Source organism: Octopus bimaculoides, chromosome 1 (genome assembly GCF_046866305.1).
Source record: "Octopus bimaculoides isolate indiv1 chromosome 1, ASM4686630v1, whole genome shotgun sequence".
In the NCBI taxonomy this organism is placed as follows: Eukaryota; Metazoa; Mollusca; class Cephalopoda; order Octopoda; family Octopodidae; genus Octopus; species Octopus bimaculoides.
This window is the reverse complement of record NC_142928.1, coordinates 26,039,847-26,059,819: the sequence shown is the minus strand read 5'-3', so window position 1 is coordinate 26,059,819 and position 19,973 is coordinate 26,039,847. Positions and strand designations below refer to the sequence as shown.

The following is a 19,973-nucleotide window of genomic DNA, read 5'->3' as shown; positions in this document are numbered from 1 at the left end:
TCTCTTATACATAACCTGCATCTATTCGAACTAGCACTATAAGGGGTGGGGCGCTCCGCAATTATGGTCCAACATAAAGAATAATTAGTGTTGCTATCTCTTAGGTAGTGTATATATGAAGCGAGAGTTGTTGAGCTTTTATACTTAACTTTAATAAAGGAATTTAAGTGAGCTCTATATCTCCTCTTAAATCAGCAATGCTTCCATATAAACCTTAGTCTTTTAGTTATCTACTTTTACTATACACTCATACTCCACATTTTTCTTAAGACATGAATCGGCAAGTGGACATGATTCAAGCACTCTACAGCTACATGTTTATTTTTCGGCTATTATTCCCGTGATTGTCATTTTGTCTTATTGTTGTTCTTTTTTGTTTGGGGGGGATGAGTTGTCAGGTTCTGTAACTACCAAAAGTTGACGTGGATTAGCATTATTAATTTTAAACTTACTTCTATCTCTAGATTTGTTATTATTACCAGGGCCTACATTAGGTACGTTATTAGAGTTATTATTCGATTGATTGTACTTCTAATTATGGAAGCTACAATATATCCTGGATAAGGCATTGCAGAGTAGGTGAATTTTATTGAAGATTTATTACAAATTCAGTAATATATGTGGTGCTTTGGAAAATTAGCCTTCAAGATCTTGAAAAACAATTTAGGCAAGTTCTTAAACTTAAGAGAAAAGGGTGGGTAAGCCAGATTCTTTCGCGTTTTCTAGAATTGGATGTTTGGTCATGTTACACATTTTAGAAATTTATTACTAGGTTGTATTCCACTAAATATGATATGTTTGCCATGTGGATTATTTATTTCTATGTTTATCAATACAGGGTTTGCGCTAATAGTTTTAGACACAGAATTATGAGATATATTTGTTAATATTCTTTTAAGTTTAGTGTTAGACATGTAAGAAATTTGATTGTAAAAAAGCACTTTGTTTCAAGGCGTTATTGTAAATCGGAGCTTGTTTATTAAAGATCTCCTCATTGATAAATAAATTTAAGATTCTAACGGTAATAGCTGTAACGATTCCGTTAATAATTAATCTAGGATGATTGGAGGAAACGTTGATATATTGCAGGGATTGATTTGGTTTTCTAAATGGATAGTATAATTGAGTTTTAAGGTTCAATGATACGTCCAGATATTTGACTACCTTAGAATTAGTATAAACAATAATACTATGGTTGAAAAAATCTAGCAAAAAAATTCTACCACCGGTTTAGATAACCCATGGGTAACAAGGAGCGCATCGTCCTTATGAAGACCTCAGGATACATTTTGGAAGCTATTTTTAATTTGAGAGAGGGGATATATGCCCACCAAATCCGTCACCTGTGCTAAATTGGACGACCCCATAGTTATATCAAAATAGTCCATAGATTCAGATCTAATCATTTATATTCATCAAAGTTAATAAGGGTATTTCTGGCTGCCAAGATTATGTCAATGTCTGACCTAGACATATTAGTAAATTTGCGTGCAAAAATTAAGGCCTTGTTTAAAAAGGATAGAAGACATGGAGGCGTAAGATTTCTATTAATTTTTCTATCTGGAAACGCCGTATAAAGTGAACTTCCTCGAATTGTATTACATAGCTCATATACCACTTATATATTTAAAAAAAGAAACACATTGCATTCTATGCATCTTTTAACTGAAATTCTTAACAGCTCTTAATTTTAGTATGAGAAAAATTTTTATCAGTTCTTTTTCTCATACTTCTTTCTATATATATCTCACATGGATTTCATTTACATGTTTTTATGTATATTGATATGTGTGTGTGTGTGTGTGTGTGTGTGTGTGTGTGTGTGTGTGTGTGTGTGTGTGTGTGTGTGCGTGCGTGCGTATGTGCGTGCATGCGTGTGTGTGTGTGTTTAAATATTAATATATGTCGATATGTATTAATATGTATATACGTATTTTAAGTCGAATTATAGCAGTATGAGCATGTATAAAATGTTGATTGCATAATTTGAGTTTTAGTTCTTAATTCTTATCTTATCTTAATTTGGGTTTTTAGATCTTAATTCTTGTCTTATATATATATATATATATATATTAATAGATAGATAGACAGACACATAGATAGATAGATAGATAGATAGATAGATAGATAGATAGATAGATAGATAGATAGATAGATAGATAGATAGATAGATAGATAGATAGATTAGGCAATAAATAGAATAAAGTACATTAAAATAGAACGGAAAAATACGCAAGATAATATTTTACTTAGTTCCCGTGTATTAAGACAACTCACACCGCACACCATCCGATTAACAGGTAAAAGAGGAAACATTATAAGCTATGTCCTGGTTACTTGAGACTTTCCTCTAGATATATTGGTAGCCATTATTTTGTTGCTCGATATCAGATAATTCCCTTTAGCGGGAGAATATTTTCTCGTAATTTTCTTAGTTCCTTCTTGTTTTATTTATAAATTCTTAGTTTCCATCACGCGTTATGTCATACGATAACTCCACCGCGTCAAATATCAAATATTAGCTATCTCTGAATAGCTAGTATCAACACAAGCGAATATTATTTTTTAAAATTTTGTTTGAGTTGTTTGAAAATATATATACATTTCTGTTGTCATCGTTTCCATTCCAAGTGACCAAGCATTATAATGAATAGCTCCAACGTAAGCAAACAAACATTGTATATACCAAGTGTTATATTTATATTTTTAGTCATATTTCTATGGTTACACTCATATCATTAATGGAAAGATCTACCATTTGTTCAAACGAGTAATTGATATTACTTATGTACATTACTCAGATTGTTATTATACATCTGAGACGTAATTTTATGGCTTTGGAATATTGATCTAATTATTTGCTTTGGTGCACACACACACACACACACACACACACACACACACACACACACACACAAACACACACACACACACACACACACACACACACACACACACACATATATATATATATATATATATATATATATATATATATATATATATATATATATATATATATACACGTGGACTTGTAAATTTTTATACATCTATAGAAATTTATTATACACAAGTAATTCTTTGATTCCACTTCTAATTTATCCAAAGTTGCAGTTGAGTACATATGAGCACAAATTTTGCAGCTATTAAAGTAGAAAGTGCGTAAATGCTTTAAAAAGCGTAAAATAGAAGGACATCTAGCACATACTCTGAGCATTCATTTATCTAACTATTTAGTTATCTATTAGGTAAAATAAAGTCAAATTTCTGTCAAGAATGTCCATGGGATTGCATCTAGAATGTTCCTCTCTGAGGCACAAATTGGCGAGATCTTTTCTGGAAAACCAGCTGTTACCTATGTATACCATACTCTTCTCTCCATGCCACCGATGTTATCCAACAGAAGGACAAAGGCTGATACTGCTTGGCGCCATTGACGTAACGCCTCACTTCTACCGATGAGTGTACTGGAGCCACGTGAAATAAAGAGTCTTGCTCAAGAACACAACACACAGCGCGATTCGGAATTCGAAATCATTACCTCATTTTTGTGAGCCCGACGCTCTAACTACTTGGGCATGTGCCTTCATAGTTAAAAAGCTATAGAATCATTCTCAGAAACATATTTTCATAGAGTAAGGTGCATGTGCCTGGATTTGAACTCGCGGATCGACACAAGGAAAGATAAATTACCATCTTCTATCCAATAAACACATTCAACTACAAAATATTTTCATCCGATATATATATATATATATATATATATATATATATATATATATATATATATATATATATATATATATATATATATATATATATATATATATATATATATATATATATATATATATATATATATATATATATATATATATATATATATATATATATATATATATATATATATATATATATATATATATATATATATATATATATATATATATATATATATATATATATATATATATATATATATATATATATATATATATATAATAAAAAATGTTTTGAAAACGGCTATCATAAACCTACAGTAACTGTAGACATTACCATTAAGATAAAAACTATCTCCCCAAAAGCCATCACTACTCATTTTATCACACACACACACACACACACACACACACACACACTCACACACACACATATATATATATATATATATATATATATATATATATATATATATATATATATATATATATATATATATATATATATATATATATACTAACTGGTGTACCCGGTAATTCCCGGGGGTAAAGATGTTCTATTGAAACGCCTTATTACTCTGATATAAGAAAGCAATTTCGTTATAACTACGACAAAATGTGTATTTTCCGTCAAGAAAAAGTACAAAAAACTGTCAGCTGGGGGAGGGAGAGATTATTGGATGTTGGCGAGAGAGGTTTTCGGAGGTTAGCGAGAAATATTTTCGGAGGTTGGTGATAGAAGTTGTCGGAGGTTGTCGAGAGGCGAAAACATTATTCTGCTTAGCGAAGGCATCTGGAAAATGTATAACTGCTGTCATTGACAGAAAAACTATAGTTTTACCTTGAGAAAAGCGCTGTTGAAGTGTTAAGTGAAATTTGGCAATCGAGGATCGAATCCACGCTAAGTCTGCCTGACGCCACTACAAATACGTTGTGGAATAAAAAAAAAATTATCTACTGTCATGGAAAAAGTATAATTGTAAAAATTTAGAATTATCGGAGTAATGGGCATTCAAAAAAGTATGTATGTATAGAAATGCATGAATGAAGCTTTTAATGTTTAAGATTCAAATTGAGGAAGTGCAATAATAATGTTTCGCAGTTCAAAACTGTGTGTAGTGAAATGCAAAATTTAGTCGGCTGATCATGAGAATCAAATATTGATCGCTTCGCTAAAATCTGCAGGTGGTATGGGTTATTTCCTTAGGGTTGTTTAAATAAAATATTAGTAATATGTAGTACATAGAAGGATCTATTGGAGGGGCCCTATTATCGATTATTTTTCAACAATCTAAGTATGCCATGAGGTTTCCAGACATGAGTTCTATTCACGTGTCAAATAAAGTATAAAAGTGATATTGTCTGCAAAATTAGAAATAGGACACAAAAAAATATTCTATAGGCGCTATGGGTTATTTCCCTTGGGTGTTCAAAAAAAATAGTTTTATGAGGTAGATATAATGGTCCCTTCCAGGGGCCGTAATCTCGATTTTTCAACAATCTAAGTATGTCACGAGGTTTCCAGACAGGAGTTCTACTCACATGTCAAGTTTCATCAAAATCAATAAAACGATGTAGAAGTTAGCTAACAACGCTACAAACAAACACACACCGATTTTCCACATATGTAGAAGATATATATATATATATATATATATATATATATATATATATATATATATATATATATATATATAGTTATAGTAATGCTTTAACTGAGGAAGGATGCATTTCTTAATATTACGCGAACCTGAAACGTATATATTGAATGATTTCAAAACACCACAACTTGATTTGCCTTCATTATTACTACTAATACAACTCGATGTCAGTACAAGGTTGTCGGTCTTGACTCCAATTACATACTTATAATTCATGACTAATTAAAAGTTATCCACTAATTTTACAGGTGACCAGATTTTAACCGATAATTACTGTCCCTTCTGTTTAATTTAAAAGTTTGCAACCTCACGTTATGTTTTAGTTTTAGAAAGCTGAACGATAAATATAATGTGACATTCGCGCATCGTTTGATTGAGTTATTGACTGGAAAATATGAATTGGAAGTAGCAACATCTTAATTTTTAAAATGCATTAATTATAAAATGACAAACTTTACTTTTCACATTGTCAACAAAGCAATCAAAGACTCCGGCAGCATTGTTGCCATTGATGGTTACTTTGATGTTGACACCTAATTATTCGAGTAACAACGACAAATTTCTTGAGAACTTTTTGGATATCTGTGCTGCTCCTCTAAACATTAGATATCTCACAAATTGCAATACCGGCGTGGTTGATATACCTTTACACCCATGTATAAATTGAGAAAATAACACGTTATGGAAATAATATATTTTAAATGTTCTCTACAATTCTTCAGTTTGCTATTTACTGTCTTTCAAATTAAATATAACACATTTTGTCAAATATCGTCGTCTACTTACGAATTCATATATGTATAGGTCTTTCACACTTACACCCATTATTATACTTCTCCATTGTAACTTTTACCTGCTTGAAATACGGATATCAACAGCTGATTCAAGACTTGTTGAAAGTATTTCATTCATTAGTTTTAACTACATTTATTATCGTACTTCTCTATTATACATTCTCCTGCTTGAAATACGGCTGTTGAAAATAACTCATTCATTACTTTTCTCATACAAAATACACATACATATCTGTCATTCATTCCACACACTACAAAAAATGCCCTCTCGTCTTTATTAAACCGGTCTGAATACATATATGCCTCTGTGTGTGTGTGTGTGTGTGTGTGTGTGTGTGTGTGTGTGTGTGTATGTGTGTGTGTGTGTGTGAGAGAGAGAGAGAGAGAGAGAGAGAGAGAGAGAGAAAGAGGGGAAAGAGAGGGGAGAGAGTGAGAGTGAGTTAATGTGTGCTATAGATGTAGTATATTATTGCCGGTTACTTTCATTCATTTAACGGTGGGTCATATTGAAATGTAACTACTCAACTTGACTTAAACATTTTATATCACGCAGGTTTCCCTCCAGGTTGTAATCTTCCTCCTCACCAATGTCGTATTGTTCATATCTTCGGCGTCAATTCCGACTCAATGTCACATACCAAATGACTTGAAAGTCCAATACGAGAAACTATACAGCGCATCGATCGGCAATAACTTTTTTTGTACCAGTTGAAATAGCTCCAGCAGGAAGTGACCAACAAGAATTGACCGAAGGGGATAAAACTTGCCCTACATCTTCTGTATCTACTGACATCATTCGTGAACGTTCAACCTGCCCATGGTACCTAAAAATTACCCACAATTCAACATATTTTCCTTCATCGCTCACTGAAGTCGTGTGTCGCTGTACAGACTGCCTGGACTCTGACAGTAACCACCAATGTGTGATGGTGTATACTCCAATGACTGTCCTGAAACGTACGGCTAAATGTGTTGATGGATTGTACGTTTATAAACCAAGTGTCATCCATGTAGCCACAGCCTCTGTGTGTGCACGGAAAATCGATGTAATATCCGGAGGAAATGGTGACGAATATGAGACGTAATATCGGCCAAAATCATCAGACATTCAATTGTGTGTAACACAAAAGTCTTTCATTATGTTATGGAAGTTTCAGTAAACCACTGTGTGGTTGTTATAAGAAACACATAAGAAACATGAAACATGCGCACAAAAACATAGAAGCATATATATGTAAATTCCTGCTCTCTCTCTCTCTCTCTCTCTCTCTCTCTCTCTCTCTCTCTCTCTCCTTCTCTCTCTCTCTCTCTCACTCTCTCTCTCTCTCCCACTCTCTATCTATCTGTCTATCTATCTATCTATCTATCTATCTATATCTATCTATCTATCCCTCACTCTCTCTCCCTCTCTCTTTTTCTCTCTCCTCTGTCACTTCTCTCTCTCTCTCTCACACTTTCTTCTTCTCATACAGACATACATATGTGTTACGCATGCATATATATAGATATGTATATATTTTATATATAGATATATATATATTTATAAATATAAATATGCATATATTTTCAGATATATAGGTATACATTTGCAAAGTGTAAATTTACAAGGCTTGAGAAATAAATATATATTATATTTAGCACCTGACTTTGGTAGCATTACAGGCAGTTTTCAAATTTCTTTATGCATTAATTTCACTATGTAAGAATTATACTTACATGTCTTCTTTCATATCATTGCACATTAATATATAATACGGTTTTATATTCAGAAATTGATTCAAATAAAGAATGCTAGCTTCCATGGATATTTGACATTACACTACGTTTTAATTGAAGATCACCTGACACTGAATATATATATATATATATATATATATATATATATATATATATATATATATATATATATATATAAATATATATATATATATATATATATATATATAATATATATATATATATATATATATATATATATATATATATATAAATTGTAAATGCAAAAATAAAAGCAAAAATACAAAGGATTCTGCGGTACACGTGTTTCAAGCTTTATAGTTGTTACATCAGTGTATAATTGACAATATAAAGCTATCTTCAGCCGTAAATGTATTCTCTCCCAAGAATTATATCACATAGACGTTAAAGGAGGAAGAAAGATGAGATATAAGAGGTGAGGTTCCGTTTGCTATTTTGCATTGTACTATACCTCGTAGAATTCTTAATTTGATATATTTATACATAATTTTCTCGGTACTCCGGAATCCGTCCATACCTTGCCACAATTCAGTGTGTAGTGTTAAGTTGGTGGTTAAAAACAATACAATAAAATAACATAACAAAAATGAAATAATAATATAAAATAAAATAGGAATATAAAATACTAAGAAGAAAAAATAATACAGATATTCATACAAAAATAAAACTAAAATAAAGTAAAACATAAAAGGAGTCAAATCGGTGGGGTGGGTAATCTAAGAAACAATAAGAGAAAATCTGGATAGTCAAGTAAGATACATCTAAGCTATTTAGACGGGTTGGCGAAGGGTGGTGAGGAAAAATCTAAATGTAGAAGAAGAAGATAAAGCGAAAAATAGATATAGATACATAGATCTTAAGGTAGTAAGGGATAGATATATATGAGCTGTGTCTGCCTATATCAGTGGTGGGTCGTAAATAAGTAGTGTCAGGGCAGAATAAACTTGAAACATGATATTCTTGTGGTGAGTGGTCAACCTAAGCGAATTACAACTTAAGTGTACTAACTTATCTACATACACTTATCTAGATGAAGAAGGGTGAAGGAAGTGGAAAGGGTAATTATAACATAGAAGACCTTAAAGAATGAATAATTAAACATGTCAACAAGAAAAGGGAAATAAAGTATACGGGACGGGAGTTGGACGTTAAAATTCAAAATACAGAGTATTGGCGGCTTTTCGACCGTAGTAATATAGTATAATAGGGATAGGAAATAATAGCACCCACATTAATAATGTAACAAATAATAAATAAGATAAGAACTAAAAAATAATAAAAATAAGAGATAAAGAATAAAAAATAATAAATAAAATAAATATATATATATATATACATATATATATATAAGAGTGGCTGTGTGGTAAGTAGCTTGCTTACGAACAACATGATTCCGGGTTCAGTCTCACTGCTTGGCACCATGGGCAAGTATCTTCGGATCTATTTCAAAACGGGGGCACCAGTTTTCATTTATGTTTTATGTAGTGTTTTTGGTACCGAAAGACTTTCAAACTTTGTATACTTATCTATTTTGTGTTATAGAACAGAAAAAAATTTTTGTATTCGAATTTATTTCATGTAAAAAATTGTCTTATTTCGATAATTTCTACTAATCACTGACGTATTAATCCTCTAACCCTAACCCTAACCCTAACCCTAACCCTAACTAGACTGTTAACCCTAACCCTAACCCTAACCCTAACCCTAAAACTAACCCTAACTCTAGAATCCGAACTCTAAAATTGTTACACACATAGATACGCACAGCGTAATTTATTATATAAACAATATATGCGTATAAATTACGATTAAACCGGATGGATGAAATATGTCACAGGGAATAACATTTTTATGACCGCCCAGCAGTAACTCTATTCAGCTGAATAGACGTCAGTGATTGGTTGAAATTACAGAAATACGACAACTTTCACATGGAATAACTTGCGATGTACGTTTTTTTGTTAAGAAGACTAAGTGTAAAATATGTTTTATATGACACATTCTACCAGTGTCCCAAGTTTCAAAGTGTTTCGTTAGTGTTTCGTTAAGAAAATACTAGTGCCCCCGTTTTGAAATAGATCCGTATCTTCTACTATAGCCTCGGGCTGACCAAAGCCTTGTGAGTGGATTTGGTAGACGGAAACTGAAAGAAGCCCGTCGTATATATGTATATATATGTATGTGTTTGTAAATGTTTGTGTGTCTGTGTTTGATACACCCCCCCCCCACCAACATCGCTTGACAACTGATACTGGTGTGTTTACGTCAGTGTAGGCTAGCGGTTCGGCAAAAGAGACCGATAGAATAAGTACTATGAGTTGAAGAAAGCAAAGGGGCTAAGGAATAGGAGAGAAGGGAAAGAAATCAGATGACCGAATAATGAGAGAGAGAGCGTTCACAGAATGTGTGGAAAGGAGGGAAAGAGAAAGAGAAACAATGTACAAAAGAGGTGAGGAAGGAAAGCAAAAGAGATTGAGAGATAGAGGGAGGGGGGAAAGTTATTAAGGAATATGAGAGAGGGAAAATAAACTCAGAGGGACAGAGGAACGATGGGAGAGAGAGAGAGAGAGAGAAGAGAGAGAAGAGAGAAGAGAGAAATAGTGGGAGAGGAGGAAAAACTAAGGGAGAAAATCGAGAACGAGAGAGTGAGAGAGACAGAGAAGGAAAGAGGAGGAAGGAAAAAAGAGAGAAAAGCGAGTGAGAGTTGTACATAATATTCAAGGGGTTTCTTTTCTTACAAAGTAAACATCAAATTGTACGTAGCACTGCATGCATAAATTAGGGTGCAGTGAATGAACTGTCGATTGTCGTCTAAACCAGTGGTTTTCAAACTGTGGTCCGCGGACCACAGGGGGTCCGCAAGGACAAGACAGGGGGTCCGTGAACAGCAAATACTTTTTATGGGCAATTTGATTTTATATATGGTTTTTAATCGAAATTTTTTAATTGACAATAAACCTATTTGTTAAATACTGTTAAATAAACAAATGTAAAAATATATGTTATTTTAAGCAAATATTTATGTATAAATTTCATAAGCGTTTATAAGGGGGTTCCTAAGGTAAAGCCTGAAATATAAAGGGGTCCTCAAGTCAAAAAGTTTGTAAACCCCTCGTATAAACTACGTAAAAATGAAAATAACACTGACATCACATTTTCACAGATATATTTAACAAAATTACATAAATATATCTTGAAATACTAAGGAGTGAATCTATTCAATAAAATCGCCATTGGGTTCAACTACGGCCTCCAGACGACTTTGGAATCTCCTACAACTCCTCTGGATGCTCTCCTTGTTTAAGTTGCTGAATGCTGTCATATACCTTGCCTTCTGTTCATCTCTGGTGTTACAAAGAATGTTGTTGGTCTTTCGCTCAAATGCGCCACACGCATAATAATCAAGAGAGTTGCAGTCTGGGGAGGTAGGTGGCCTGATATTAGGTGTGATATGATCGCAGAAATTGTCTGACAGCCATGACTGGGTTATCCTGCTTGTGTGGCATGGTGCAGAATTCTGTTGCCAGACATAGGGTCTTCCAGTAGCCATCCTTTTGACTCAGAGCAGCACTACCTATTCCAGGCACTTAATGTATGCCTCCGTGAGGCCGTGTGGGAAGATGAATGGAGGAATAACGTCGCCATCACTAGTGATCACTCCATACACCATGATGATGTTCACTGGATATTTGATTTTTATCAGTCTTGGTACATGTCCTCAGATTAACACCCAAACTATGAAATATTCGTATTGGAGCTTCCAGTGCGAATGCCAAGCAAAACAGCCTGTCCTTTCTAAATTTCTGATAGAGTGAATTGCGTCATAGTACTCACAGACGGTGCCCAACTAATCCTATTATACAGTGTAGTCGACAAAATTAAAAACAAACACTGCGCATGCACGAAATTAAAAATATAAAATGGCGACTATACATGCATATTTTGTAGTAACAATTCCGCAAAAGTTGCAGACTGATTTCCTAGTATTTTGATACTAGTAGTTTGATGCTAACCACTGCATTTATCAAAGCTCTCGTCCTTTGAGTTACTATAACTAAAAAAACTAATAATTTTCATATGTGTGTGTATGTGTTTGAGGTGAGGCAGAATTCGCATGTGTGTGCGTACATATGTATTTAGAAAACCATAGCATGGCCCCAGTCAAATCACTGAAACAAGTAAAAGAGTAAAAGAGTATATATATATTCTTTTTATATGTATATTGGACTGGAAAGAATTTCCTGTCGCCTGTCAAGAGGGGAATGTAGCAGATCGTTTCCTCTAAATTGAATTATTTAATCAATAAAATATATCTCCTCATTATTGATTGCATAATCACAATATACTTGGGAAAATACTGATTGTTCGGGTGTAAATTTGTTCCTGCTTCGAAGCAAAGGAACACTCCATATCTTTTAGAACTTCTTCACAATTAATAAACATTAATCTCTATATTTTTATGATCTGAACTGTATATAGTCCGATGGAGCAAGGCTAGGACAGTAAAGAGGATGAGGCAAATCTTCTATATTGAGTGCTACAATATCTCACGGGTTATTTGAGCAATATATGGTCTTTCAATATTGTCTAAGGGTAATAACTCTTAATGCTTTTGTAATGCATCAAATTCACTACAGCACTTCGCACGAACTATTGCGTTATGGTTTAACACTTCATTATAGACGACACCCTTCCTATCACACCAAATACACCACATGTATTAGGATGCTGTGTTCGTCTGTGAATAGGTTCTTTTTTTGGTCGGTAATGATACAAGCAAGGAAACTTTCAGACACCGGGATCATCATATGACGTAAAACTAACCTGATGGAAATTCAAAATTAAAAGAAAAGATTCTTGCGGTAGAGAAAATGAATTCGTTGTGAATTTATCACTTTACGGAAAAGTACTAAAGTATTATATACAAAGGGAGGAAAAGTTCAAGTGACAACGGCATAGCTTATTGTTTGTTTTCTAACCCGTTTATACCAAGTGAAGGTGTGGTTAGCCTTAGGATAGCATTAGTCGACTGAGTAAACAGGAAGTTGAATGTATAATACCTTGATTTAGGTATTTTCTCATTCTATTTTTAATACATTACGTAGTTTATATTGTCTACTAAAAATATTTATCTATCTATCTATCTGTCTATCTATCTATCTATCTATGTATCTATCTATCTATCTCTACACATATATTTATATATATATATATATATATATATATATATATATATATACTCCCTTGTTTCAGTCATTCGACTGCAGCCATGCTGGAGCACCGCCTTTAGTCGAGTAAATCGACCCCAGGACTTATTCTTTGTAAGCCTAGTACATATTCTTTCGATTCTTTTTGCCGAACTACTAAGTTACGGGGACGTAAACATACCAACATCGGTTGTCAAGCAATGGTGGGGGGAACAAACACAGACACACAAACATATGCACACACATACTTATATATACATATATATATATATATATATATATATATATATATATATATACATATACGGCAGGCTTCTTTCAGTTTCCGTCTATCAAATCCACTCACAAGGCTTTGGTCGGCCCGAGGCTATAGTAGAAGACACTTGCTCAAGATGCCACGCAGTGGGAATGAACCCAGAACAATGTGGCTGGTAAGCAAACTACTTACCACACAGCCACTCCTGCACCTACATATATATATATATATATGCATATATATATATATATATATATATATATACATAAATATGTGCATGTGTGAGTATGTGCACGCGCGCGTGTCTGTGTGTCTGTGTATGTGTGTGTGCGTGTGCATACAAACATGCTTATATACAGATGGAAAGATGCATTATGTTAATATATTTGTATATATATGTGTGTGTGTGAGACAGTGACTGAGTGATCAAGTGATTGTGTGTGTATGTGTGAGTGTGTGTGAATGTATGTAAGGGGATTGTCTCTGGGTATGCGCAAGCGCGCGTGCGCGTGAATGACCATATTTATGAGATTTAGTCTTACTAGTCTCAGGCAGTGGTTGCGGCCATGCTGGGGCACCACCTTTAGAGGAATTCATTTATATTTTCCTTCCACTTCGCAATAGTCTCTCTGCTGCCATTTCTGGGGAAACAGGCATTTCGTGCCATGTTCTAACACTTTTATCAAGGTAGCAGACTTATACAAACATACATACACAATACATACATACATACATACATACATACATACATACATACATACATACATTGTTGGCACTCCGTCGCTTACGACGTCGAAGGTTCCAGTTGATCTGATCAACGGAACAGCCTGCTCGTGAAATTAACGTGCGAGTGGCTGAGCACTCCACAGACACGTGTACTCTTAACGTAGCTCTCGGGGATATTCAGCGTCACACAGTGTGACAAGGCTGACCCTTTGAATTACAGGCACAACAGAAACAGGAAGTAAGAGTGAGAGAAAGTTGTGGTGAAAGAGTACAGCAGGGTTCGCCACCATCCCCTGCCGGAGCCTCGTGGGGCTTAAGGTGTTTTTTCACTCAATAAACACTCACAGCGCCCGGTCTGGGAATCGAAATCACGATCCTATGACCGCGAGACCGCTGCTCTAACCACTGGGCCATACATACATACATACATACATGCATACTTACATACATACATATTTACGTCCATGTATGCGTGTATGTATGTAAGCATTATGCATTCATGTATGTACATATGTATGCATATGCAGTCGTGATATTGTGGAATGAAGCTTGCTTTCCAGCTACATGGTTCCAGGTTCTGTCTCATCACGGTGTTAAGAAACTTCTACTACAGTTGCGAAACAACCAATGTCCTTTCAAACATATAGACATGCGCGCGCGAGCGAACGCAGAAACGCATTTCTAGATTGATAGACAGATATATATATATATATATATATATATATCACACACACACACAACACATATGCATGCACTCACACGCTCAGACTCGCCCACACACTTATACAAACGCACATACAAACGCACACTTGCGCATACACACACACGCTAACAATCACGCAAACATACACACACACTCACACACACACCCAAGCATACACACCCTTGCACACATAACCCACATATACCCCCATTCACAAATACCTCCCATACACCTACACTCACACCTCCCACACACCTTACATATATACCGCCCACATACATGACAAACATACATGCGCGCCCTCACACACATATAGACGAACGCACATATATACACACACACACCCATATATACGCGCACGCCTACATACACAGCCGCATACACTTGCACACACATACACACAGGAGTGCACACACAAAATAACACACATACCTGGCACACATCCTTACGCTCTCACACACATACGCACGCACACACATAAACACACACATACACACCTCTCACATACACAAAACCACACACACACACACACATACACAACACACATACACATATACACACATGCACACATACACATATACACACATGCACACACGCACACACACCTCTCACATACACAATACTCACTTACATACATAACACACACGCACGCACGAAAACATACACAATATGCACATACACGCACGCACAAAAAATATACACACACGCACACACGGAAACACACATACAGACACACATAAACACAAATAAACACACACACGCCCGTACCTAACACTCACAATGTCACACACACACGCACAGCCACACACATACACACACACACACGCACACTTTTCACCAACACTACACACTCACACAGACACGCATACAATCACACACACATGGGCATAAACAACACACGCACATACAATAGCAAACGCACGCACACACACGTACACAGCAACGCACATATACACAACATACACATACGCACAAACACACACGCACGCACAAAAACATACACATACACACACGCGCACATACAAAATACACACACACACACGTACACGTACCCAACACTTACAACCCCACACAAACACGAACACACACGTACTCAAAAAACCGCCTGTTGACCTTTTACCTACACTGTCTATAAGCGTCCACTAACCATTCCTGCTACTAATTTCTTCCACTACGTCATACACACACACACACACACAAACACACTAACAGATAAACCACCAAACCATGCACACACACACACACACACACATACATACATACGCACACACACGTTCTGTTATCACACACACACTCGCAGACTCTCGTGCACGCACAGATATTCATCTCCCTTTTTCACTCTCCTACTTAGTAAGAACTTTTCCCCCACCACCTCCTCTTCCGGTCTTTTCACAATGTAACCTCGTGGGCATCGGTACCATTTTCCTCTTTCTCCGTTCTTCCATTCTCCGAACTTTCCTTCTTTCCGACGAAGGGCTACGCCCGAAACGTCATACACTCTCTCTTTCCTTTCCTGAGCGTCCAATAACACTATCCGTATCACGTCCTCACTTTGTTGTTTTTTTTGTTATTGTTTTTTTAACTTATATATATGTGTGTGCGTGTGTGCATGTGCATTTGTCCCTAATATTATTATTATTATTATTATTATTATTATTATTATTATTATTATTATTATTATTATATATATATATATATATATATATATATATATATATATATATATATACATACATACATATATACATATATATATAGGAGACTTTATACTATAATGCTCACATGAGAAAGACAAGTTTATAAACTGGTAAGGCACGCTGAGTTTAGCCCTAGGTGCATAGAGAGCCTCTTATGAGCATTAAGATAGTGCTCTCCGTGGCTATTTTGTTGTTTTAACTCTTATCACTAGCAATACTGCTACTGGTTAATACATATATATATATATATATATATATATATATATGTGTGTGTGTGTGTGTGTGTGTGTGTGTGTGTGTGTGTGTGTGTGTGTGTGTGTGTGTGTATATACATATATATATATATGCGTGTGTGTTTGTGTGTGTGTGTGTATACCAGACAAGCCACCCATACCTGGATACAACTCACTCAATAAGAACTCACTACTTGAATGGACCATAGACAAAACTTCACTGTAAAAAGGATTTAGATAATCCTATCAGGTGGTACTATTAAGTTAGACATGGACTGGACCAAACTTTGGTCGAAACAAATCTAAGTTTTATCTAAGTTTTTATATATATATATATATATATATTGCGGAGACCCCTTTCATTCACGAATGACCATGGGATTGCACCTAGAAAGTTACCCTCCAAGCAAAGTTGTTTAGGGAAGACCAACAGTGGTCCATGCATACCAGCCCCCCACCCCTCTCTACGCCACCGATGTTATCCAACAGAAAGTCAAAGGCCGATACAGCTTGGCATCAGTCACATCGCAACTCATTTCTAACGCTGTGTGAACTGAGAGCAACACGAAATAAAGTGTCTTGCTCAAGAGCACAACACGCAGCCCGGTCCGGGATTCGAACTCACAACTTCACGGTTGTAAGATCGACGCTCTAACCACTAAGCCATGCGCCTTCACACACACAAACACACACACACACACACACACACACACACACACCAGTGAACAGGTCGCGGTCTCAAAGCGACGAAAATATATTGACAAATTAAATTTAAATGTTGAAGTGAATCTAACGGATTTTGTGTGTTATTTTAAATGGCTTATAAACACCTTCCACGCTGCTATATATATATATATATATATATATATATATATATATATATATATATATATATATATATAATTTTTTAATGAGGGTAGAAATTGATATTAATCATTTAAAACCAGTGGTCTAGCATATTAAAAAAATCCGAAGATTAAAATTATATTACATACAAAAATAAGAGGAATGATCAGTAAAAGTGGACTCCTATATGCTAGAAATAGATGCCGAATCATCTAACCAGGAAATAAAATATATGTTCTCAGTAAAAATTCAGCGACACAACAGACCGTAAAAGGGCAAGACAAATGAAAAAATACTAAATAAAAAAAGAACGATTAACCTACGTACCATGGTTTCACCTGTCAAAATTTACATAAGTAAATATCTGCAGGCTCGTCAGCGCAGTCCGTCGATTCGCAATGTAATTTCCAGAACTAGACACAAGATGTCCACCCGAAAGGGAGCAGTTCGGCTAAGGAGACTGCAGTTCGGCTAAGGAGACGAGCTGCGGGAAAGCGCGCCGCACAAACGGCGACCACACCTGTTCACCATCGTCTATGAAGCGCCGGAGATGTCGCAGTCTCAGAGCATGTCTCCGCATCATCAACCACGGCATACCCAGCCCTCCATTTAGCGGCTGTTGACAGCAAATAGGTCGCCTAACCATCGGAACGCTTCCCTTCCACAAGAAGCGGAAGAGTATGCGTTCCAGTTTGGTGATGGTAGGGTCGGGACAAGGCACGACAGTCAGACGGTATTCGATGACGGATACAATGTACGCGTTCGCCACCTCCGCCCGACCTTTTAGGGATAGCTTCCTCTCGGCCCATTGCCGAGTCAGAGTGACCACCCTAGTCGTTATTTCGCCCCGGTTCTTCTCCATCTGGAGGTCCGGACCGAACCAGACTCCAAGCAATTTAACCGGCCCGTCGGTCCAGCGTCCCACAGCGGAGACGCTGTTAGACGGCATGGGCTTGCTTCTCCAGGTGCCGAGCCGCAAGCCCACTGACTTACCCCGGTTAATTTTTGCTCCCGTTACCGATTCGTATTCTTTGAGTCTCTCGCCGACCAGCTCGGTGTGTTTTTGGCTCGACACTATGGCGGTGACATCGACCGCGTATGCAGACACGCTCGTCCCACATCCCAGCTCTCGTGGGGTGCCCCTCAGCGTCGCCAGCTTCCGCAGTAGAGGCTCAAGAGTCAATACATACAGAAGGGCCGAGAGGGGGCATCCTTGACGAACCGAACGCATGATGCCGAAGGGTCTGGATAGATGACCGTTTACGCGAACTACCGAGCGGATGCCGCTGTATAAGGCAGCGATCCAACCGCGGAAGACGGGACCGAAACCAGCCGCTATGAGGACGGCTTCCAAGTAGTGATGGTCTACCCTATCGAAGGCTTTTGATTGATCCAAATTGATCAGCGCCCCACCCATGCCAGATTCCTTAACTACCTTGTCCATTATAGATAGATAGATAGATAGATAGATAGATAGATAGATAGATAGATAGATAGATAGATAAAATAGGCAATAGATAAAGTAGGGATAGAAAAAACGGAAAACCACGAAAGAAAAATATTTACTTACCTCACATGCAACCGATAAACAGGTAAAGGAGGAAACAAATTCTCAGTTATGTCCGGGTTACTTCAGGCTCTCCTCGAATTATATAGGTCACAATTACTTCTCATTTGATATCATATACTACACCTTACTGGAAGTGAAATCTTATGTCATTTTGTTAGTTCCTCCTGTTTATATTGATAATTTCTTTAGTTTTGGTTAACCATTATGACATATGGTAATTCCACTGCCTCAAATATTGTATATAAGGAACCTCAAAGTAGTTGGTAACATCACAAGCGAATATTATTTCAAAAGGCTAACACGTTCAAGCTTTCTTTGATAATATATACACATATAATAATATTGTCATCCTTTCCATTCCAAGTGACCAACCATTATAATGAATACCACCAACGTAAGTAATCATACATTGTTACTATCAACCGTAATATTTATATCTACAGTCTTATTTCTATGCTTACTCTTGTCTCATTCAAGGAAAAATCTGCCTTTCTTCAAACGACTGAATGATTTTCAGATGTACCTTACTCTGATTGCTATTATACATCCGAGACGTACTTTTGTGGCTTTAGTATATTGATCTAATACTTTCATGCACACAAATATAAGTGGCCTTGTATATTTTTATACATTTATTATGCTCATGTAATTCTTTGTTCCCACTTCTAATTTATCTAAAATTGCAGTTGAGTATGTGAGAGCGCGAATTTGGCAGGTGTTAAAGTTGAATTTGTGCGAATGCTTTAAAGAACCTTAAAACAGAAGGATATGAAGCGCATAATGTGTGTATTCATTTTTCTATC

The 19,973-nt window shown here is 35.9% G+C and overlaps 1 protein-coding gene and 1 pseudogene across 1 annotated transcript in view; both read left to right on the top strand.

Annotated features, from left to right (window-relative positions):
- The first annotated feature begins 4,335 nt into the window (after nucleotides 1–4,335).
- Nucleotides 4,336–7,259, top strand: LOC128250034 (interleukin 17-like protein; annotated as a pseudogene).
- Nucleotides 7,260–19,458: 12,199 nt separating this feature from the next.
- Nucleotides 19,459–19,973, top strand: part of LOC128249802 (interleukin 17-like protein) — a 2,887-nt gene continuing 2,372 nt past the window's right edge. The window contains exon 1 of the mRNA XM_052974314.2: nucleotides 19,459–19,564. Within this exon, the coding sequence (XP_052830274.1) occupies nucleotides 19,550–19,564 (15 nt within the window). The 5' untranslated portion in view covers nucleotides 19,459–19,549. The remainder of the gene's footprint in view (nucleotides 19,565–19,973) is intronic.